Genomic DNA, 24372 nt, shown 5'->3' on the forward strand with positions numbered 1-24372 from the left:
TATAATAACTAAAATATAATATAGAGTCTAGATTTAGCTGATAGTCTCAATTTTTGCTTGATTGTATTAGATGTATAAATGATGATTATTTTGATATTGTTTCTTTTATTTAATAAAATAAACATTTCAACTTTTTTTCTTGTACAATTCATTCTGTTGAAAGCGAAAGGAAGAGTAAGATCTTGACTATAATTTATAGAGTGTTTGTAGGCTAGAGTCTAACTCTAAACTGTCTAAACTCAAGATTAAAAATGAATAATTCTTGGATATTGAATGATATTTTGAAGTTATATTCTAATAATGCTCAGGCTGGTCAGTTTGGTGAATCAGAAAAAATAGCCCAAATTAAAACTTTGCAGGTTTGTAAAACTTTACTTTTAATTTTAAACTTTTAGTGAAAGTTTGTTTTTGAAAATTGATGATAAAATTATTTCATATACTTGATATACTGATATAGTTAGATCTAGACCTAGATCTATTATTATATTTATTAAATTTTATATAGAAAATAATTAATTGATTTAGTATCATCTAGGTCTACCTCAGCCTCGGCTCAGGGGTGGGCAACATTTTTGTATCGAGTGCTGCATTAAAAAAAGTTTGGGAATGGCTGGCCGCATTTAAAAAATTTTTGGAATGGCGGGCCGCATTTATATATATATATACACACTGTATTACAGTTTTATTTAAAATTGCTAATGTCTTTTTATATCACAATATCCCCTCAAATATACAATTGTACTTAATGTGCAGTATTTTACTTCTTACGCTCGTGCATAATGTTTCTTAACTGTGAAACTATCTTACTAGTTGTTACCCCTGTGTGTGACTGCTGTCAAATTACAGTCAGTCAACATTGACCAGTGATTATACTTGTTTTGTTTCCACTAAAAATGCTTGCTCACTGAATGAGACAATTTATGTTCCGGAAGTTAAATGTCGGGACGAGCGAAGCCTGCCCTTGTGGAGCATCACCAGAGAATGCTTTAATGGTGCATACTAAATCAAGGGACCCAAACAAGACTCTCCAAAGACTATTTAGAGAACTGCCTGATCTGGAAACCACTACGCAGTTCATCTCAGATATAGGATTACTGATCTGAACCCTTCAACATGTAAAATGAGAATGAAGAAGAAGAACTGATGTATGTGTACCCAAATAGTGTGCAGCAGCAAAGTTTTTTAAAGTGTGGAAATACAGCTTCTGGCACCCATAAAACTCTCGTGGTAGTGCTGACTGGGACTTCTATTTGCTTTGAGTTATGTCCTCTGGAGCTTAATCGGCTTCTTTTAAAAAGTGTTGTACTTTTAATCATTTCACTAAAGATAGTTTCACCTTTCAGCAAAGGAAAATGACAAAAACTATTTTTATTTGCTTGCCTGTACAAATGGGAAAGCCTCTTTGAAAAGATTTAACAGGCATTTACATTTCATTTGTAAACAATCAATTGCAATAGAAATTATATAGAAAATGAAATTTTGCCTTCTAATCTTCATTAGAAATATTGGTAACCAAGTCACAATCAATGTCCTTTAAGTAACATTTATAACTGTTGCATCCTTGAGATTTTATATTCTTCTCCTTTGCCTTGCCCATGCTAAGCTAGCGGATACATTCCAATGGATTATTTATTCATAAATCAGAACTACCCGTGGTTAACTCCCCTAGCTCTAGTAAGTTCCATTACTTTACTATTACCAGTAATTTAATGTTTAAATTATATGCAGCTTTGTGCAAACTTTGCTGTTTCAAGTTTATGGTTCTCAGTCATAGATTGAGTTCCATCAGTTGTTACACTTGCCATCTTGTTCCAAGCCTACCCAACACTCAGACATTGTGTCTTGAATTGAGTGTATTGACATATATAGCCAATAAGCATAATCTTTGTTTACTTAAAACTTTTTATAATGAGACAGTTTCAATAATTTATGTAGATATTTTTTTTTAAATATTTGCATTTTTATATCTAGGCCCTATATACTGTGGGCACACCTAATTTCTGTTGGTGTTGGCGGGCAGCATAAAACACTTTGGCGGGCCGCATGTGGCCCGCGGGTCGTAATTAGCCCACCCCTGATCTACCTAGATATTATTTATAATTTGCATAGATTGATAGAATAGATCTAATATCCATATTCCATGATGGCATATAATGATAATAATATGATGCATATTCTTCATTTATCTTATCTAGAATCAAGATATTAAATACTAAAATAGATTATAGACTCTAGACCTACTAGGTAATTTTTTGGTCTAGATTCTAGATCAGGGGTTGTTTTTTTCCTATTTGGTTCTCAACCTGTGGGTCTCAACCTCCAGAAACCATCAGAAAAATATACTTATTCTAAAAAAACTTGTTCAAAATTTTTCATTGGTGGTTACTAATATTTCCTAGTATAACTTATAAGTAGTGGAGTGCTTATAATCCATTACCACTTCTGACTATGACTACCTTGCGGAACCAAACAATACATAGCCTTGGAATAAATCAATGGGCATAGCCGGCAGGTAATGCTAGTTCTAGATAAAGTGGTTTTCCCATCCTCAATCTAGATAAATAAGATATATATCAGATTTTAGACTATTGACTATCTCAATTAGAGATCTTTTTGTCTTTCATCTGGTTTAGATTCTAGAGCTAGCTAAGGTTAACTGTTGGAACTAAATGACTTTGAATGTGTACTGTGGCATGGACTGCTTGACTACCTAACTCGTGTTTGACTCTCAATGTTGACTATAAATTTATTATATATATGAGATTTGAATGAGCTGTGTCACATATCCACCTACATGTCAGCAAAAGAGATAAGACCACACAAAAATAATGGGACATTAGGCCTTTCTGATGATGATGATTTGATTATACCAAACAAAAATAATGGGGCATTAGTAGACCTTTCTGATGATGATGATTTGATTAGACCAAACAAAAATAATGGGGCATTAGACCTTTCTGATGATGATGATTTGATTAGACCACACACAAATAATGGAACATTAGACCTTTCTGATGATGATGATTTGATTAGACCACACAACAATAATGGGGCATTAGACCTTTCTGATAATGATGATTTGGAGCATTCAAAGAAAGATATAACCTTTGATAGTTCCATATGGGTGTAACAGTATTTGTAAAGGTTTGTGTGTGCAGGTTAACATCTTAAGATGAGAATTTAAAGTGATGTGAACTATTGTTCATTGGAATACTTTGTTTTTCTATGAAGGGGAGTAAGCTAATATTGTCTTGTTTGTTGAACATCTTCATCCTTATATGCATCATTAAACCAGTGTTTCTGAAGTGTTTATAGTTGTAATCAAGTAACACCAATAACTTATTGCTTGGCTTAATTCTACAAGATTCATCTCAACATTAAGAGCAAACACACACATCTCTCATGGTTAATTTCATTATTGACACCAAATGAACATGACCTTCCAGCACAGAAAATAACTCAATTGCATAACAATAACGTTTATAGTTTTCGAGTCTTTTTGGCTGCTTCACTGATCATCTCCCTTTTAATTATTTATACCCTTTCATCATATATCAACATTTTATTATTATTTTATTTTAAGGATGAACTCTATTTGACAGATGGTTACTACCTGATTCCACTCTATCCTCAATCACATAGTGCAATTCAGAAGTAAGTGATACAACTCTACCATGTATATATGTCTTCTGAGACATATAGAGCCATATTTATTTATTTATATTTTCCAGGGTATTCTGCATTCATTAAATTCAAAAAAGTATTAGCTTATTTCTTTAAAAAATATTCGCTAGTGCATAATTTTTTTTTTTTTATGTATTTCAGAGACCAAGATGATATATTCAGTATCCATCAAAGTATTGACCTGAATATTCAACTTTACACTTTTCAACTACTGAACACAGAGGTACTGTAGGTTAAATTGCAGCTAGTCTATTTATTTAGTGAATTAACTACGATACTCTCAATGGGTCCCTCAAAGAAAAGAATATGAAATTGACATCCATGACTGGGAAAGGGTAGCCCTTCACTGCTCCTCATGGCATGTAGGCATGAGGAGTTGTCATTTCAAAGTTCTAGACAGCTATCAGCAAAGAATGAAGATTTTTTAAAAACAAAAAACTAAGAAGAAAAAGCTGACAACTATGCAACAGGCCGAACCTAAAAATGCCTTGTGTGCAATCAGCTTTTCAAAGCCAATGTTTTACTTCAAGCCATCTTCGAGTTCATAGGAAATGAGACTTTGTTCATGCTTGACCATGAAGGAGGAGCTATAATTAATTATTTAATATTGACTAATGCTTCCCCCATTCTCATTATCAAGTAACAGAAATTACGTTAGGAACAAGAAGTAAATACCATTGTCGCAAGACACAAAGAAATTCCTAACAACCCCATTGCTTTTGAAACATTAATCAGTTCTCAAAGGCTAATATTTGACTGTAAAAGAATATTAAGTTAATAAACAGTAATGCTACCTCAGTGCTTCACCCCTCCATCAAAATGGTGAAAGGTGTGCTTTATTTCATGCAATAGCCTAAACAGCAATGCTTTGAGAGTGTTTCTGCTCCAGAATGAAGGCATAGAAGAAATAGAGCTGTGAGACAGTGGAGGACTACTTTGTGTGTGTGTCTTCTTATCTTATCTTACATAATACAGGCGTTACTTAAAAAAAAAAAGTAAATAACGTCCTATGTGTCATGCATTCAGTCATGCATATTAACCAATGACATAAATTCTGCCAAGTCACTGGTTTTCCTGGCTAGCTCAGGCAACCCATTCCATGCTCTAATAGCGCTAGGGAAGAAGGAGCATTTGTACAAATTTGTCCTAGCATATGAAACGAGAAATGGGCCTTTATCTTTGTGTCTTTCTGAGTTTTTTATTAAATTTTGTATTTGAAGATTATGGTTCAGTGTTTTATGTATAATTGCTACTTTACTTTTGAATCTTCTATTCTTAAAGCTTTCTAAATTTAGTGATTTTACTAAAGGTGTTACTCTAGTCAAATGTGAATATTGTGATGTTGCTAGTTCAGGCTGTCTTGAAGTCAACCAATTACTCTGCAATCGTTTGGGTGTAATTGTCCGGGTGTATTACGTGCAGTTGAACTACAACACAAACAAGAACTGGCACATCTATTTTAACTAGTGAAGAGATGTAGTCGACTCTGATGAACTATTCAACATGTATTTATTATGATAAAAGGGCCACAGTAGAAGTCTCTGTCACTAAACACGTCGTTACCCTGGAATGTTCTATCGCTAACTGATTTTCCGGTCTCTAACCCAACATATCCCAAACGTCACTAGTCCCGTTCAATATGCGTCTACTATGGTGCGTCGCTAAATAACTAAAATAACTAACCTATATAAATAAGGTGTCTAACAGATTCCTCCCCCCCTTGAAAAAAAAATATGTCAATATTTTTCCACTACTGTCAAGTCTTACAAGGGCATTTTCAATTTAAGGGGAAGACCACAAACATAAAATCTTGACATCTTCATCTTGACATCTTCATCTTGACAGTTCCTCATATTCAATGTTCATAACAGTTCATAACATTCCAAAATCATCTTCATTGGTACACCGTTCATCATGGAGGAAAATGTGGCATCTTATGGGCATGTCCTACACATCTCAAATGTTCTTCACTGGCAGTAATCTGATAAAATACAATATTTCAAAAAACAATTACAAACTTTATTTACACATTCAATACATTTTTTCTTACCACCCTTTTATACGCTTTTGTCCATTTTTCTTTTATACTCACCCTTTTCCATAGAACTAACTTTCGTCAATGATATATGAAATGATTCACACAAAAAAAAATATATCCATACTTACTTTTAAATGCTTAACATCAAATTTACTTATCTCCCTTTTTCATAACATATAAATGGTGTCAATATATTAATATATATTACATACTCAATATAATCATAGTTTATTTACAAAAGTATTTCATTTCAATGTCATTCTAGACAATAGATCAGCTACAATATTCACAGATCCACTAATAGCTTTCACTTCAAATTTGTACTCCTGTAGTGCTAAGAACCATCTATAAACACGACTGTTTTTCATGCTCTTTTGCTGTATATATTGAATAGGTTTATGATCAGTTAATAATATGAATTTCCTTCCTATTAGATAACTCTCTAGCTTAGTAATTACCCATATTACAGCTAAGGCTTCTCTTTCAATGACACTATATTTTTTCTCTGCCTCTGACAATTTTCTACTTACATATAATATAGGATGTAAGTTATCATAGTTCTGCATTAAACAACCACCAATAGCATTACCAGATGCATCAGTTGTGACATAAAATATTTTGTCTTTATCAGGTAGTCTTAATATTAGTTCATGACTAAAAACATCTTTAATTCTGTCAATAGCTTTCACACATTCCTCATTACAAACTACTTTTTGAGGTTTTCCTTTTTTAAGTAAGTCATTTAGTGGATTCACTATTTCTGCTAAGTTTTTTATAAACTTTCTGTAATAATTTACTATTCCTAATATGCTTTTAATTTGTCTTTTTGTTGTAGGTATTTCAATATTAAGTACTTTCTTTATGTTATCTTCAATAGGGCTAATCATGTTGTTATTTACTTTATGTCCTAAGAAAATTATTTCCTCCAATCCTATTTCTACTTTTTCTGCTTGAATTGTAAGTCCACTTTCTTTTATTATTTTGAATACTTCTTTTACATCTACCAAATGTTCCTCCCAACTATTATTAAAAATACATATGTCATCCAAATAGCAAATAACATTTTCTTTGTTTCCAATTATCATGTTCATCATTCTATTAAATGTGGCAGGTGCATTTACTAATCCAAAACTCATATAATTCCATTGAAAAATACCATATGGTGTTACAAATGCTGTGTAAGGTTTTGCATTTTCTGTTAAAGGTATTTGCCAATAACCTTTAGTTAAATCTAATTTAGTAAAAAATTTTGCTCCATTTAATTTATGTAAAATATCCTCTATATTTGGCATTGGATATGGGTCAAATTCTGTGATGTTGTTAAGTTTCCTATAATCAATACATAACCTTATATCTCCATTCTTCTTTTTGGCTATCACAATTGGTGAAGCATAAGGAGATGTTGATGGTTCAATTATACCTGATTCTAGTAAATTGTCTATTTCTTTCTTTACTTTGTCTTGTAAATGTAGCGGTATTCTATATGGCTTAAGCTTGATAGGTTTTGAGTCTGTTACTTTAATGTCATGTTTAATAATATTAGTTTTTCCTGGTATGCTGGAAAAAATTTCTTTGTATTCCTGTATTATTTTAGTTATATCTTTTGACTTTTCCTTAGTTAGATTATTAAGATTAATCTTTTGCCAAGTTTGATTCTCTTTTGTTTCTATTACAGGTATTTCCTTAATATCATTTTCATTATGATTTTCATTTGTTATTATCATCAAGCATTCTTCTCTTTCTGAAAATTTATTTTCTATTTCCTCCTGAATGTTTTGTATCAACTCATCTTCTCTATCATGATACAGTTTCAAATTATTTATGTGATATGTTTTAATTTTCCCATTTATTTCAATTTGATAATTCACATCACTAATTTGTTTTATCACCTTAAATGGACCTTTCCATTGTTTACCAATTTTATTTTTCAGGTCATTTATCAATATTAATACATTGTTTCCTACTTCTAGTGTTATCAATTGTCTTTTCTTATTTATATTCTCATGAGCACTTTGTTTGTACTTCTTATTGTTGTTATATGCTTGAGTCCATATTTCTTTCAATTCTGTTGTGATTGTTGTTTCACTGTCATTATTTAATTTATTCTCATTGCCTATTAGATTTTCTTTAAAAACATCTAATTCATCTCTGGGTTTTCTTCCATGTATTATTTCATATGGTGAAAATTGTGTTGCTTCATGGATGTTGTTTCTATGAGCAAATAGTACATAGTTAATGTAATGATCCCACTTGTTCTGATTATTCTGAATTATTTTTGTTAGTGATCTTTTTAATGATCCACCATATCGTTCACATAAACCGTTACTCTCCGGGTGGTAAACCGAAGAGTATATGTGTTGTATATTGTATTGTTTAGTCCATTTCTTAAATTGTTCTGACTTAAACTGAGATCCCTGATCACTCAATATAATTTTAGGTATACCATGTCTTGTAATTACTTTTTGAGTTATGGCATTAATGATATTTTCTGCACTTGTATTTGATAATGGGATTGCCTCTGGATATCTACTAAACATGTCTATTACTGTTAAAATGTATTTGTTATTATTTTCAGTTTGAATTAAAGGACCTATTAAATCAATAGATACTTTCTGAAATGGTGCTGTAGGTTCATCCATTTCTTGAATAGGTGCCTTATTCACTAGGCTTTTGTTAGATCTCTTTTGACATATGTCACATGAGTTTATGTATTTGTTGATTGTTGCTTTCATTTTGGGCCAAAATACTTGTTTTGACAAATTCCTATAACATTTCTTTACTCCCCTATGTGCTGCTAAATTATTATCATGTGTCATGATTAAAACATCTTTCCAATATTTCTGTGGTAAGACAAGTTGTTTTATTTTCTTGTTATCCTTACTTGTTTGTCTAAATAATATTTTATTCTCTATACAAAATTTCTCCATTGGATTATTATTGTTTTTATCTAATATTCTTGAATAAATTTTCCCAATAATATTGTCATTCATTTGTTCTAATGCAAATGTGGGTGTTGTTTCTTTTTCACTTTGAGATATTTGTGTTTCAAGACTATTTTGTGTTTCATTTTCTATCTCTCTTTCCTTAACATCTGTATTTTCTATTTGTATTACATTACTGGTTTCTTTTTCTTTATCATTACTTATTACATTTATTGTATTTTCCTGTTTCTTACTTTGTTTATCCATTGATCTTGTTATTATCATACTTGTTATATTTTGTGTTTCTATGTTTTCATGATTTTGTCTTATGTTTTTGTATTTGTTTTGCCAGTCTTCTAATTCTTTTCTTGAACATTCTTTAACTCCTTTTATGTTTCCTACTAACATATCATATCTCATTTCTGGTATTGCAATGCCATCACAATAACCAGTGAAAAATGGAGTTTCAATGTATACCCTTATAGCTTTAAATTCCCTTACAGTGCCATCTGCTAATTCTACTTTCTTAGTAAACCCTTTATACCAATGAGGTTTGACAAATTTAGTTTTTACTGCCAAAGTGTTACAACCTGAATCTCTGATTAATTCCACTGGAATTCTATCTACAAACCCTGGGTACACTGCAAAATTGTTCCTATTTCCTTCCATGAAATATACCCTATCTGTACCTTTATTTTTGTATTCCCTACTGTAACTCCTATTTCTGTAATTTTCCCTGTCATTTCTATCTCTACTCCTATATCTACTGTTATTTTGTTCATTGTATCTATTTCTACTTCCAGACCTACTATTCCCTCTTCTACAGTTAGCTGCTATATGACCTTTTCCTTGACATTTAAAACAGGTTATTTCACTATATTTTCTATTTCCACTATTTGATCTGTTTCTATTTCTACTTCTATCAACATTTTCTTTGGTGTATCCTATTAAATCTACTTTGCTCTTATCCCTATCAGAAAATGGTTTATTTGGATAGGCATTTTTGTATACTCTCATTATCTCTGTTATTTCATCTATAGTTTTTGGGTTTCTTTCTCTAATAAAAGATTGTAACTGAGGATCACATTTATTTACAAAGTTGTCCACTAGAATAAAATTTTTTAATCCTTCATAAGAGTTATTCACTTTTTCTAATTTTACCCACTTATTGAAAAAATCCTTTTCCATATTAATGGTAGTTTGGGGTTCTATTCCTAATGATGGTATATTGTCAAAGTATTTCTTTCTAAAAGTTGTAGCATTATGACCATATGCATTTAATAACTCTCTTTTTAAAACCTGATAGCTATCATCAATATGATGGTCATGATTTTGGCATATTGTTAGAGCTTGACCATGAACAAAGTCTATCAGTATTTCAGACCATTCTTCTTCAGGCATATTAAATGTAGACATTTTTGCCTCATATCTTTTCAGGAAATCACCAATGTCATCCTTCTGTTCATCAAAACTTTGTATCTTTCTCTTTAGCCATGTCTGTGAATTAGGGTTGTCTCTTTGAGTGGTATAATTATTTGAGTTATTTGTGTTATTTCTTTGTTCAGTTTGGGCTCTGGCTTGTGCTGCGTCCAATCTCATCTTCTCCATTTTAGCTTCATGCTCTCTCTGCCTTTCTTGGTCTTCTTTTTGCTTTTCATATTCTTCCTTTCTGATCCTTTCTTGCCTCTCTATCTCTTGTCTTTGATGTTCTTCTTGTCTTTCTATCTCTTCTTTTTCCCTTCTTATTTTATCTTGACGTTCCATTTCTTCCCTCACAACTTGCTGTACATAAGCGGCTAAGTCTTTTCCTTTTAACTCCATGGCCTTTCCATCCTGCATAGCGGTTTCCTTAACCTCCTTAAGGTCCACATATGATGATGTAGCCATTGTGTTTTATATTTTATATATATTTTTACTTAGCCTATATTGGTTATGGCTATACTTTAAAAGTTTTTACACACTTTTATACAAGTTTTAAGTGTTATGTCTCTATCTATAGATTTAGTAAATGTGTAAATCTAGTCTGAGTTATTATGGTTATATTCAGATCTGTATATTAGGTCCAGTATTACACACAAATTTAAATCTAGTATATTATAGTATGTATAATATTACCATTTAGATCTAGTTATCAAGAGCACTATGACTATTAGATCTAGTATGACCAACTATGATCGATTTTAAAATCTGGTATGACTGAAATGTCTAGAGTAAATTCAAAGACTGTCTAGAGTCCAGATCTAGATTAGATTATGGTTCTATTTAACCATACGAAACAAATATGTGTATACAATGTCAAATATATCTTCAACAAGATACATATATCTAGAATGTACTACCTTCATTCATTTTTCAATTAATAATATTTCAAATTAGAGTCTAGATGATTAAATTGTACCAAAGAGATGTACAACAATTTGCAGATCTAAATTTAGCCAGACGATAGTGTTTGACTACATAGCCAGTTTCGGCATTATTCTCATGGCAAAATCATATTTGATTTTAACCGCTCAAACTAAAATTATTTTAGTCTGATTCACAGTAAAAGAATCCTACCCGCACTTTCTATCATTAAGTGAAAAAAATTACAGATCTAATTAAATTAATAAAAATAAATAATTTAAAATAATATAAACAAATGAAATAATTAAATGAGACTATCACTATGGGTTGGGATGTGACAATATGGCACACAATGATAACGTCACGAAGTAACCAGGCAACAACGGATATGACGTTTACACAAACAAAACAAATTACAACCCTAAACGTATAATATAGCTTTTCATCTAAATTACGTCTTCTACCCCGACGGGTTTTAAGGCGCACCACCTGATTTTACTCAGGCTAACGTACCAAATTTAGACAAAATCTATTTCTAAGGGCAATCTAAACATATACTAATAAGAAAAATGGCACTTAGCTTTTGATAAGAAAGATCCCTTTGTTCGGACTCCCGAATATGCTAGATCACAACAAATTCCACTGCCTCTCTTCCAGTTCTGACTCTGCTCTCCGGTGCTACCAGTATCCCACGTAATGCCACAGATGTCCTGATATGCCACAGCAAAATGTTCTAGTTTCTTCGACGACTGTTGATGACCGTATGTGTAGTTCCGACGACTTTGTGTACACAGTTACTGACGAATAGGTTAACGGTTCTTCTGGCGATGACTTGACTTGTGTAGATGACTACTGACAAATAACAGTCTCTTGACGGCAACTTGATCTGGACGACTGACGAATAACGAATTTCTTGACGATGACTTGATCTGGGCTGACGAATAACGGCTTTCTTGACGATGACTTGATCTGGGCTGACGAATAACGACTTTCTCGACGATGACTTGATCTGGGCTGACGAATAACGGTTCTCTAAAATAGTTCACTGCTTCTGCTGCTACTCTGGTAGTACGACGAAGTTTGCTGTTGTACTCTGCTTCAATAAACCAAACTGTCCAATGTAGACTAGGTGAGACCAAGGTCACCTCCGACGACGTTCCGTTAGACGATTAACGGTTTTCAACGAAATTAAGTGGATGTAGCTATTTCCACAACAATATCAGCACGTCTAGATATGGTCTAGACCGACGAATACTAGATAGATCAATGTTCAGTACTGATAAAGATTACTTCACTAACCTTCCAAAGGTTAAACACAGTGACCGTTATAAACGTGGCAAGCAACCGGTTCAATGAGCAAACTGCTCCACAAGAATCTCTCCAAGGGTAAGACGACAGAGCGATTTCGATTTAGTTAGCTACCAAACTTGTAGTACTCACAATACTTCTGACAGCGGGCAAACTGTCCTTCTCGAACTGGCGAGGTAAAACTTGATACTCAATGTGGCTCCTATGACGAAGAAAAAATATGTCCAACAGGTTCACTAACGATCTCTCACCCGTTATGAATGAACGGTTTCTCTGGTTGTAGGTCGATTCAGCATATGAAGATCAGGCGTTGCGATGATTACGGTCCTGACGAAGGTCACCCTGAGTTAACGGCTCGTTGAACGTGCGATCAAACAGGCGACGACTGCTTGTAGATCTAGAACAAAGTCACTCTGTGATGCTGCTGTGTTCAGCCGTACTCCGATGAAATCTTATAACTTCGAGTGCACGACCCTCACCTGAGTAAACGTTCTGCTTCGAGGTCCGGTTCGATGTTCGTCGGGCTTCGAGGTTCGGGGTCGCCACTGTGATGTTGCTAGTTCAGGCTGTCTTGAAGTCAACCAATTACTCTGCAATCGTTTGGGTGTAATTGTCCGGGTGTATTACGTGCAGTTGAACTACAACACAAACAAGAACTGGCACATCTATTTTAACTAGTGAAGAGATGTAGTCGACTCTGATGAACTATTCAACATGTATTTATTATGATAAAAGGGCCACAGTAGAAGTCTCTGTCACTAAACACGTCGTTACCCTGGAATGTTCTATCGCTAACTGATTTTCCGGTCTCTAACCCAACATATCCCAAACGTCACTAGTCCCGTTCAATATGCGTCTACTATGGTGCGTCGCTAAATAACTAAAATAACTAACCTATATAAATAAGGTGTCTAACAATATTCATTTGTTATGAATCTCACTGCTCTGTTTTGTGTCTGTATCAGTTTCTTAATGTGTGAGTGTGTGTTGATTGTCTTTTCATTATTCTCCATTGTTAATAAGCATCCTGATCCACATTGAATCTCTTTTGTTGAATTGCTTGCCTAGATTTACACAATACTAGATGCTTGCCTAGATTTACACAATACTAGATGCTTGCCTAGATTTACACAATACTAGATGCTTGCCTAGATTTACACAATACTAGATGCTTGCCTAGATTTACACAATACTAGATGCTTGCCTAGATTTACACAATACTAGATGCTTGCCTAGATTTACATAATACTAGATGCTTGCCTAGATTTACACAATACTAGATGCTTGCCTAGATTTACACAATACTAGATGCTTGCCTAGATTTACACAATACTAGATGCTTGCCTAGATTTACACAATACTAGATGCTTGCCTAGATTTACACAATACTAGATGCTTGCCTAGATTTACACAATACTAGATGCTTGCCTAGATTTACACAATACTAGATGCTTGTCTAGATTTACACAATACTGTGTCTGTCATTTACAGTGTGATAGCCAAGATGAATACAAACTAACAATCCAGGTAATTAAATGGAGCTCTACTGAGACACATACATCAATAGATCCAACAAAACTTTCAGATGTGTGAGTACTAGTTGTCATTTATAGTAGCATTAACAAGAACTGTTCACAATACAATACTGGTAAACCTGTTGTCAAAATGAGATACTTAATACCAGAATTTTTAAAGTAGTTTTATTTTTTTTAATTTTTTTTTTTTAATAGAACTGGTTTACACTTTCTATAAATGATTTTAAAAAAGCACCTTTGTGTAGAGTACCATTACTAATAGCCTTTCCTCAAAAGGTGTCAAATAGTTAAAGCTATTTTGATTTCTAGGTTGCCATTTAATTCAAAATAAAATATCCCAACCTACACCAGATTTAAACTTGACACCTTCAGTTTGGCAGTCTTATTAGCTGTATAGCATTCAACCTCCTGAGTAACTTGACACCTTCAGTTTGGCAGTCTTAGCTTTATAGCACTCAACCTCCTTAGTAACTTGACACCCTCAGTTTGGCAGTCTTAGCTGTATAGCACTCAACCTCCTGAGTAACTTGACACCTTCAGTTTGGCAGTCTTAGCTGTATAGCACTCAACCTCCTGAGTAACTTGACACCTTCAGTTAGACAGTCTGTATAGCACTCAACCCATGTCTCCTGAGTAACTATAAAAACTAATTTTGAATGAAGATTTTATAGATTTAAATTTAGTGCTTTTTCTCTGCAGGAATAACCTGGAAATAGTTAAACAAAGCCTACGTGACAAGTAAGTACCTTCTAATCATTGACTTATGTCATGTGCAAATTTATTTCTTAATGTAATATGGCTTTTGATTTGTATCATTGTAAGAATAAAAAAAAAAAGAAACATGTTTCCTGCCCTTTTAAAAGAAGACTTAGCTGTAGGCTGCACCATGTGGAGAGTAGTGATTGCAATGCCAATGATTGCAAGGTGTGCAGTGGACAGCGAAATATGATGATCTCAGTCAACATAGAAAATTTGAGCCAAAAGAAAAGACAGTTTCTTTTTTCACACGTGAGATATGTAGGTGAGAATGCCTCTCCGAAATAGGACTTTACAGCCACAATAAAAATTACCCCACAAGATGAGCCATACTCAACTCATAACTGAAGGCTGCAAACTAACTTAAGCTTAGTATGTATGGCTGTAGAAGAGCGAAACATTGCTTCCATGTAATCTCATCAATTCAGAACTATTTTTCTGAAGTTGTGCTGTCTACAAAGTGTTAATCTTTTAACCTTTTTAACTTTGCAATCTGTTACCAATAGTAAAACAAAATATGATCGTTATTAAAGTTCTTTGTTATCTATCTGAATAAAGTTAATTTCTTCCTCACTTGCTTTCACCTCCTATATTAGGTTTTTAACTCTTTCTCTTCTAATTGACGATACCAATGTCAATTTGACCCCATTAAATTAAATTAATTTTTAGTTTTATGAACATTAATTTGCATTGTATAAAAAGAGCATTAAATCCTTTTTAATTTTATACCAAATATAACATATTATGATTACAAACACAAAAGTTAATGAGGTTTAATCAAAAACAGGATTGTGAAATACAAATGAGCAAAATGAATAAATCCATTGGAACATGTAAAATAATTACGAAGAGAAAAAGTTAATCATCTACATGTTTTTAATGTGCAGGTCATTACAGATTCCAGAGCTGCTGAATAATAGTGAACCGCTGTCTATACTTATGAATGAGTTCAACCTGGGGAACAGTTCAGCTTATTCTCAGCAACAACAGCATGAAATTTCACAGGAGAGCAGCAGCGACAACTCACCAGAGTCACTCTTCCTGTCATGTGACAGACAATCGCAGCAGGATTCAATCATTAGTGTTTACAGTATAGAGCCTGTGTTTCATGTTGAGCCTGAGCGCAGTGTGAATAATACACGGTTTACAAATAGCAGTGAGAGCGTCCATATAACAGATGAAACATCTGAATCAGATAGCCAGGATGCTCAGTGTGACTGTCTCCGAACTGGTACTTGTACTTTTTTTCTAAGATTTTGAAATAATATTTGTATTTGTTTTGTAATACCTCTTTTTGAATTAAGGTTTTTATTTTTTCCATGAGTGCAAAGTGTCCTGGCTAGGATCTTGTGTGCTGTGCAAATCCAACAATACTTCACTCAACCAGTCTAAACTAGCCAAGGGACATTACAATTCACAATTCTCAAGACTTCTGAATACGTCAACTGATGTATTTATTTACAAATGGGAAGCTCGTCTTGTCTCCCTATCTATCACTATTCTTCCTTCTCTGAGCTCTAGCCATCTTGTTCTCCATGTATGTTTTCCATGTACATGCCTGTAGCCATCTTGTTCTCCGTGTATGTTCTCCATGTACATGCCTGTAGCCATCTTGTTTTCCATGTATGTTCTCCATGTACATGTCTGTAGCCATCTTGTTCTCCATGTACATGGCTGTAGCCATCTTGTTCTCCATGTATGTTCTCCATGTACATGCCTGTAGCCATCTTGTTCTCCATGTATGTTCTCCATGTACATGCCTGTAGCCATCTTGTTCTCCATGTATGTTCTTCATGTAAATGCCTGTAGCCATCTTGTTCTCCATGTATGTTCTTCATGTACATGCCTGTAGCCATCTTGTTCTCCATGTATGTTCTCAATGTACATGCCTGTAGCCATCTTGTTCTCCATGTATGTTCTCCATGTACATGCCTGTAGCCATCTTGTTCTCCATGTATGTTCTCCATGTACATGACTGTAGCCATCTTGTTCTCCATGCATGTTCTCCATGTACATGCCTGTAGCCATCTTGTTCTCCATGCATGTTCTCCATTTACATGCCTGTAGCCATCTTGTTCTCCATGCATGTTCTCCATGTACATGCCTGTAGCCATCTTGTTCTCCATGCATGTTCTCCATGTACATGCCTGTAGCCATCTTGTTCTCCATGTATGATCTCCATGTACATGCCTGTAGCCATCTTGTTCTCCATGTATGTTCTCCATGTACATGCCTGTAGCCATCTTGTTCTCCATGTATGTTCTCCATGTACATGCCTGTAGCCATCTTGTTCTCCATGTATGTTCTCCATGTACATGTCTGTAGCCATCTTGTTCTCCATGTATGTTCTCCATGTATGTTCTCCATGTACATGTCTGTAGCCATCTTGTTCTCCATGTATGTTCTCCATGTACATGCCTGTAGCCATCTTGTTCTCCATGCATGTTCTCCGGTACATGCCTGTAGCCATCTTGTTCTCCATGCATGTTCTCCATGTACATGCCTGTAGCCATCTTGTTCTCCATGCATGTTCTCCATGTACATGCCTGTAGCCATCTTGTTCTCCATGCATGTTCTCCATGTACATGCCTGTAGCCATCTTGTTCTCCATGTATGTTCTCCATGTACATGCCTGTAGCCATCTTGTTCTCCGTGTATGTTCTCCATGTACATGTCTGTAGCCATCTTGTTCTCCATGTATGTTCTCCATGTACATGTCTGTAGCCATCTTGTTCTCCGTGTATGTTCTCCATGTACATGCCTGTAGCCATCTTGTTCTCCATGCATGTTCTCCGGTACATGCCTGTAGCCATCTTGTTCTCCATGCATGTTCTCCATGTACATGCCTGTAGCCATCTTGTTCTCCATGCATGTTCTCCATGTACATGCCTGTAGCCATCTTGTTCTCCATGCATGTTCTCCATGTACATGCCTGTAGCCATCTTGTTCTCCATGTATGTTCTCCATGTACATGCCTGTAGCCATCTTGTTCTCCGTGTATGTTCTCCATGTACATGTCTGTAGCCATCTTGTTCTCCATGTATGTTCTCCATGTACATGTCTGTAGCCATCTTGTTCTCCGTGTATGTTCTCCATGTACATGTCTGTAGCCATCTTGTTCTCCATGTATGTTCTCCATGTACATGCCTGTAGCCATCTTGTTCTCCATGCATGTTCTCCATGTACATGCCTGTAGCCATCTTGTTCTCCATGTATGTTCTCCATGTACATGCCTGTAGCCATCTTGTTCTCCGTGTATGTTCTCCATGTACATGTCTGTAGCCATCTTGTTCTCCATGTATGTTCTCCATGTACATGTCTGTAGCTATCTTGTTCTCCATGTATGCTCTCCATGTACATTTCTGTAGCCATCTTGTTCTCCGTGTATGTTCTCCATGTACATCTCTGTAGCCATCTTGTTCTCCATGTATGTTCTCCATGTACATGCCTGTAGCCATCTTGTTCTCCATGTATGTTCTCCATGTACATGCCTGTAGCCATCTTGTTCTCCATGTATGTTCTCCATGTACATGCCTGTTCTGCAACGTCATTCATCTGTCTGACTACATCACTACTTTTACTGTCGCAAAAAAACAACGCACAATAAATTTATTCACAAAACTAACACAATCTCTCAACTAAACTAGGTCACTACAAAAGTATTTCCCAGCAGCATGAACAATAGCTGATGTACTTGGTGTAACTGTTTGGAAGCATTGCAGCATACATTTCTTTAGTGATACATTTTTTTTTGTTTCTCTATCAGCTTCAAAACAAAAGATGAGACTTAGATATGTTTTGATTCCAGAAGACCAACAACAAATACTGGATGCACTACCTGGTGAGTCCTTAATGTTGCAGAGTACTATTACGAATGACTCAAAGTTAATCCCCATGCCATCCTTTTAAAAACATCCTTGACCTTGTGTTCAAGAAGAAGAAAATGCCTCCATGTTTGTGACAGGCTCTAACTTAATTAAGCTTGAATTAAACCACAAATCTAAATCTAATTAATGAGCAAAAATATTTAAACTTGATGTGCAACAGTAAATATACACACATGTTTTTATATTGAGCATCTGTTTTGCTGAGCAACATATTTTGACCTCTACTTAAAACATATGATTAATTCAATATCTTTATGTTTTTTTTTATCTCTACTTAAAACATATGATTAATTCAATATCTTTTTATTTTTTTTATCTCTACTTAAAAATATGATTAATTCAATATCTTTATGTTTTGAGATTTTTTTTTGGTCTGATTTCTTCTTTCCCTTGATAAAACCAGTGATGCCCTTAATATTTTCTTTTTTTTTTTTTTTTTTTTTTGAGACTTCAGCTGGGCTCCACAGTTTGCTGAAAATATATCAGGGATGTTTAGTCAGATAGATTATCATTGGGAGATGTAGACAAATTTATTATTGGGAGATGTTGACAGATTATCATTGGGAGATGTTGACAGATTATCATTGGGAGATGTTGACAGATTATCATTGGGAGATGTTGACAGATTATTATTGGGAGATGTTGACAGATTATTATTGGGAATTGTTGACAGATTATCATTGGGAGATGTTGATAGATTATCATTGGGAGATGTTGACGAGGTATTATTCTGGAGATGAGTGTTACATTAGCCACTGAATGCTGCTTGTCAAATGAAGCTGCTACATTTTTGCTTTTAAAATCGGTGAAAGGGGGGGCATCACTTTTTAAATCCATTCTGCTTATCATTTCTTGGATCTGATAAGTTTAGTTTACTTGGTTGGAAAAATTGAAATATAAATAAGTGAAATTGAGAAATCTTTTGGCTGTACCTTATAATGCTTGGCAGATCTGTAATTTCAAAGTTTTGTGTTGTAGTCTGGGAGTTGACAATGTTTCTTAATGTGCCTTAGTGGTAAGGGTAGCTGATATTTATTTGGAAAAATACAATTAGTTATTGCCACATAGAGGTTGAGCACTGAGCTAGCATTTTATACAATCTACATCATTCCTTGTCATTTGAAACATGGGAATGGTGTGGCTGTTTGATAATGTTTACTTTTGTTATACCCACAGAATGGAAATCTAGCTATGAGCCTAGTCTCATCTCATCACAGGCTTCACTTCAAGAGAGCAGCCAACCCAGCTCTTTTACAAACATCAAAGACAAACAAGCAGCAGAGCCAATGGCACCTGGATTTCAGAGCATGAAAACCAATCAAAATCAAGCTGTGAAGAATGATTCACATACATCTAAGGAAAATAGCTCTGGAAGTTTATTTTCAGATCTTGATTGTGAAGCACACACTAGCTCTGCCAAAATGATTATTTCACCTAAAACTTCTAGCTTACCTGGCAAAAGAAAATTGAAGAAAAAAGCTAAAATTGGCAAATCTTCGTCAAACTTGCTGAGAAATGATTGTGAAAGTTCTGTTTCTGTTAAGAAAAGTCGTACAATGTCACATATATCACGTACGACAGGTCATGAAAGTTCATTAGATAGTACGATAAAACATAATATCTCAAAGTGTGTGAAAAATGAATACAGAATTTCAAATTCTGTGACAGATCATAGAAGTCTGGATACTGATACAACTAATCTTAATTATTGGGACTGTAGTCAGAAGAATAAAATGAGAACAAGATCTATGATAAAGAAACACACCTCTGTCACAGGAGCTTTTTCAGGTCTTCCATTAAATGTTACAGATCAATGTGACATGCAAATCACCAATGTTAAAAGGGAGAAAGTTCCAAAGAAAACATCTGCTGACAATAAGAAGTTTTCATCTTCTAAAAGGCAGACGTCAAACCAGGAATGCCCTTCTCAGGACATGACTATTATGCAGCATGATCCAACTGAGAAAAACAGAGAGAGTTTGAAGACTATCCTTAATTTTATTTCTTCTGGAACTAAGACAGGGTTTACCAAACTGTAAAAGTGTTGCTGATCTTAGCATGACAAACTTGTGACAATGATTGTAATCCTTGACCGATGTTATAAAAGTGGCTGGACATGATATGTTTATTATTGTGTGACAGTATCTGAAACGTTTGGTTGATTCAGGAAATATATTAGATACCATATTGATAGAAGTCCTTTCTTAACCTAGTGTTCTTGACCTTTTTACAAAGCTTATGTTAACTCACTCTGGTACAAATTTAGTTCATGCTTTTTCTTCACTTCCCATTCATGGGTCAAGTTAAAATTTTTGCACAAATTATTCATACATGAATGAGTTTGATTAGTGGTAATTAATTAATTTTGTGTCTTATTAAAAAGGGCATTAAACCATCCAGTATTGAGAGATATAGCTATGATGTTGTGGTTTTTTCCCTTAGATATAAGTATTTTTTTTATATTTTGCTTGTTCTTCTTTTTCCCTAAGTAGATATTACAGACACACTGAAACCAATTGCCTTGTCTATCTTGTATGTCTTCAAGATAATGAATAACAGCAAATGATTTCACATTCACAACATTCCTCTGGATTTAAACTGTCACCTAATGGTAGGAACAATTAGAAAATTTGCGAGTTAAGGCTGAACAATATTAGTGTTACAAATAAAATAAAAATACCTAAATGACATTTATTGGCAGATACAAATTTACATAAAATAAAATGTCCATTTAAAGTCTAGCTTGCCAAGTGCTAACAAATAAAATGTGAGAGTCCAGTAAGCTGATGCTCCTGTGCTCTTGAAAATTGGTTTAGATTTTCTAATTTTTAAGATTGTATCTTTGTGTAGATTCATCTGCTAGTGTTTTTAATGGTCTAACTACATCTTCTGTGGTTCCAATGGTTTCTTCAGTCATAATAGAATCTGTCTGATCTTTTGGGGCTTAAGCTCAGAGTGGGTCTGCCACAATATCAAGCTGTCCTACTCTGATTCACTCTGCCACGCTGTAGTCCTCCAATAGCTTGTTGATAGATAAGGACATGTGAATGGGAATCTAGAATGGTTGAATCAGTTCTCCTTTGAGCTACTAAAAAAAAGGTGCTTCAGCTTGGGTACATTGATTAATCAGGAGAAAAGCAGATTCTTTAGTTCTTGTAACACTCACTGCGGTCTATACCTACACAGTACATTAATTTTTTTTAAAGCAATCTCCATCCAACTGCCCCCAAGCAATATACACACGCACAAATCTACTTTTCTGAACTATTTTTCACAATGACTAACCTTTTTTTGTGTCACCCTATTTAGTGTAATTAGCTCCCTTAGTAAAACACTCTATAAACTCAAGGTTGTGTCCTTTGAGCATTCATCAATAGACTATCTACATCTGTACTATATTGCAATTTGTAATCAATGTGCTTGTCATTGTTTACGAGTGATATTGCACAAGGAAATACTTGTGTTATTTGTGTGTGTGTGTAAATCTAAGAGTATTAAGTAACCATATAATATTTGTTTCACAAATGGAAAGAAAATTGTAAATATGTCTATTTCAATGCATTAATAAATTGTTGATACCAGGGCATCTAAATAACACATAATCACAATTTGTTTTGTTCATATTATATTTTTTTTTTATTGTATATCAAAATGTACTGATGGAGATGGATATGTGAAAACAAAACACAAAAACAAGCAGGAGAAGAAAGAATTGATTCTTGTACTGTTACTTAGACTCTGTGAGAAATAAAAGACCTGATTATGCATAGACCCATCTTCTTTCTGAAATAATTGTATATATACATAGTTGTGTTTATGAGAAAATACATTTTTTCCCAGGATGTGACAGACTGACAATGACCATATTAATGCATTTTTTTGTTTCATTTCTATTTTTCTGTAATAATTTGACCAACTTTGCTACATGACCTCTTGTTGTTTGAGGGATTGATTTGAAGTGTATATATTGTTATATTGACCAGAATAATTTGTCTTTATGCATTTAATATAGAGTATGTTATGCTATTCGGACACCTATAGGCAAAAATTTCAAAGTTTGACTTTGACAGCGCATTTTTTGACAATGGTTCGATATAGAAAAGAAAATGAAGTATCAAAATCTTCTTTAGTTTAAGGAGAATAAGGATGACTTCTTATATTTGTACCCCTAATCTATATTTGTTATTATATTTAAGGTCAAAGAGGCCATGTGTTTTCATTTACTTCAGACAAATTTGACCCACATTATTTGATTCCAGACACCATAATTTATTTCAGTCTATATTTAGGCATCAACAAACTCAGATTTTAATTCTATATTAACGTTAACTAAATTTTAAGATCCCCAGGCATAGCCTCTCATATGAAATCATTAAGATGTTTTCAAATTATGCATAAACACGAGTACAAAAAATAAAAATATGATGTTGTGGCTCTTCCGCAGTGTCAATAAAATCAATGAAATAAACAGGAGGTAACCTTTAAACTAATTCAGGAACTCTGGCGAAATGCCAAAACAATCAATATAGGTAGTCGACACTATTGAAACTATAAACACTTTTAATACTCAAGAAGGGATCTGATTAATGTCCTCCGTTACTAGCCGTCTGTATACTGAAAAGCGTCTTGTTAATAGTGTCGAATAGAGCATTCTACTTTTTAAATATCTATCTCGTCATTCGTCACTAAGTAAAACTTTCCCCTTATTCCCGAAACAAATACCTAATGTCATAACAATGAACACACTTATTCTACCAAAATTAGGTCACTGGGATAGTGACTTTTACACAGACTTTTAGACTAGTTTTATGTTTGCTTGATTAGATGTGTGTTGAATGTTTGTGTTTTTTGTTAATTCATTTAATAAATTTCTAATACAGATGATCTTTTGTAGTATAGTACAGTATACAGTATAGTACCATTCTTGCCTAAATAGCTGAATCCTCTATATTATCTCTATATAAATCTAGATCTATCTAGTAGATCTAGATCTAGGCATTTAACTTCATTCAATGTACCAAGCTCACTCCAAACATTTGCCTATTTATTCTCTATAAAAAAACAACAAACAAACAATTATAATATAAGATCATTAACATTGATGTCCAAAACTGGCTGTTTGAAATAAATTTTGGTAAGAAAATTGTAATTTAATTCAAACACCCTATTAATTTTTGTGTGTATGGAATCAAACAACTTGGCTTATGAATCAATAAATCAGCTCCAAAAACAGAATAAATATTGCTGGGCTCATTAGCATAGACTTAACCAACCAAAAAATATAGTCTTAACCCTAGGAAGAGGTAAAGTCATCCTGGTAACATAGGAAATTCTTTTTTCTTACATAAAAAGACAACTAAATGGAAGGAAATTGGGTCAGAATCATTGGAAAATGGACAAGCACTTTATACAGCATGCTAGTTTCATATTAAATATTAAAAAAAAAAAGATTTATGACCACAAAAACAGTGAGTGTCCGAATTCATGTAATGTCCGGATTAAATAAACTACTCTAGTACCTTATTTGCTGCTTCACTGGCTTGTAGATTTTAGTAAACCTAACTCCAATACTTTGTTTTTAACCAATGGAATAGTGGAGAGAAGCAGCCTCAGCCACAGTGGAGCTCCCTACCCATACGACTGGCTGCCTGGTTATGCAGTCTATGCTGGGCTGTCTTGGGTTTATACCCTGTCTGCTGCCATTTCCATTGTCCTTCAGGAGGTTTGGACTAGGAAGTAAATTATCTTTAACTCTGAAGGAACATCCAAAACATGTCAAACAAACAAACATCAACTTCTTGGCTTGTCAGTTGTAATCCATAAATAGGTATTAAATACCTTTGCTTTGCCTACTGCAACAGAGCAGCCTTTCCAAAATTTAGCCTTGCATTCAAACTCAC

The 24372-nt window shown here is 34.0% G+C and overlaps 1 protein-coding gene and 1 long non-coding RNA gene across 2 annotated transcripts; one reads left to right on the forward strand and one right to left on the reverse strand.

The window, feature by feature from the left end:
• Positions 1 to 133: 133 nt before the first annotated feature.
• LOC106078286 (uncharacterized) lies at positions 134 to 23354 on the forward strand. Its single transcript, XM_056035294.1, has 8 exons — positions 134 to 359; positions 3584 to 3654; positions 3826 to 3907; positions 13786 to 13883; positions 14529 to 14567; positions 15473 to 15816; positions 18352 to 18426; positions 19649 to 23354. The coding sequence occupies exons 1-8, from the start codon at positions 252 to 254 to the stop codon at positions 20509 to 20511; spliced, it is 1680 nt and encodes a 559-aa protein (XP_055891269.1). The 5' UTR covers positions 134 to 251; the 3' UTR covers positions 20512 to 23354.
• On the reverse strand, positions 5405 to 13210 carry LOC129927246 (uncharacterized). The gene is made up of 2 exons (XR_008778875.1): positions 10983 to 13210; positions 5405 to 5665 (listed from the first exon to the last, which is right to left on the reverse strand). It is a non-coding gene; the product is annotated as an uncharacterized LOC129927246 (long non-coding RNA).
• Positions 23355 to 24372: the final 1018 nt, after the last annotated feature.

The sequence above is a fragment of the Biomphalaria glabrata genome, chromosome 7, assembly GCF_947242115.1.
Source record: "Biomphalaria glabrata chromosome 7, xgBioGlab47.1, whole genome shotgun sequence".
NCBI lineage: Eukaryota > Metazoa > Mollusca > Gastropoda > Planorbidae > Biomphalaria > Biomphalaria glabrata.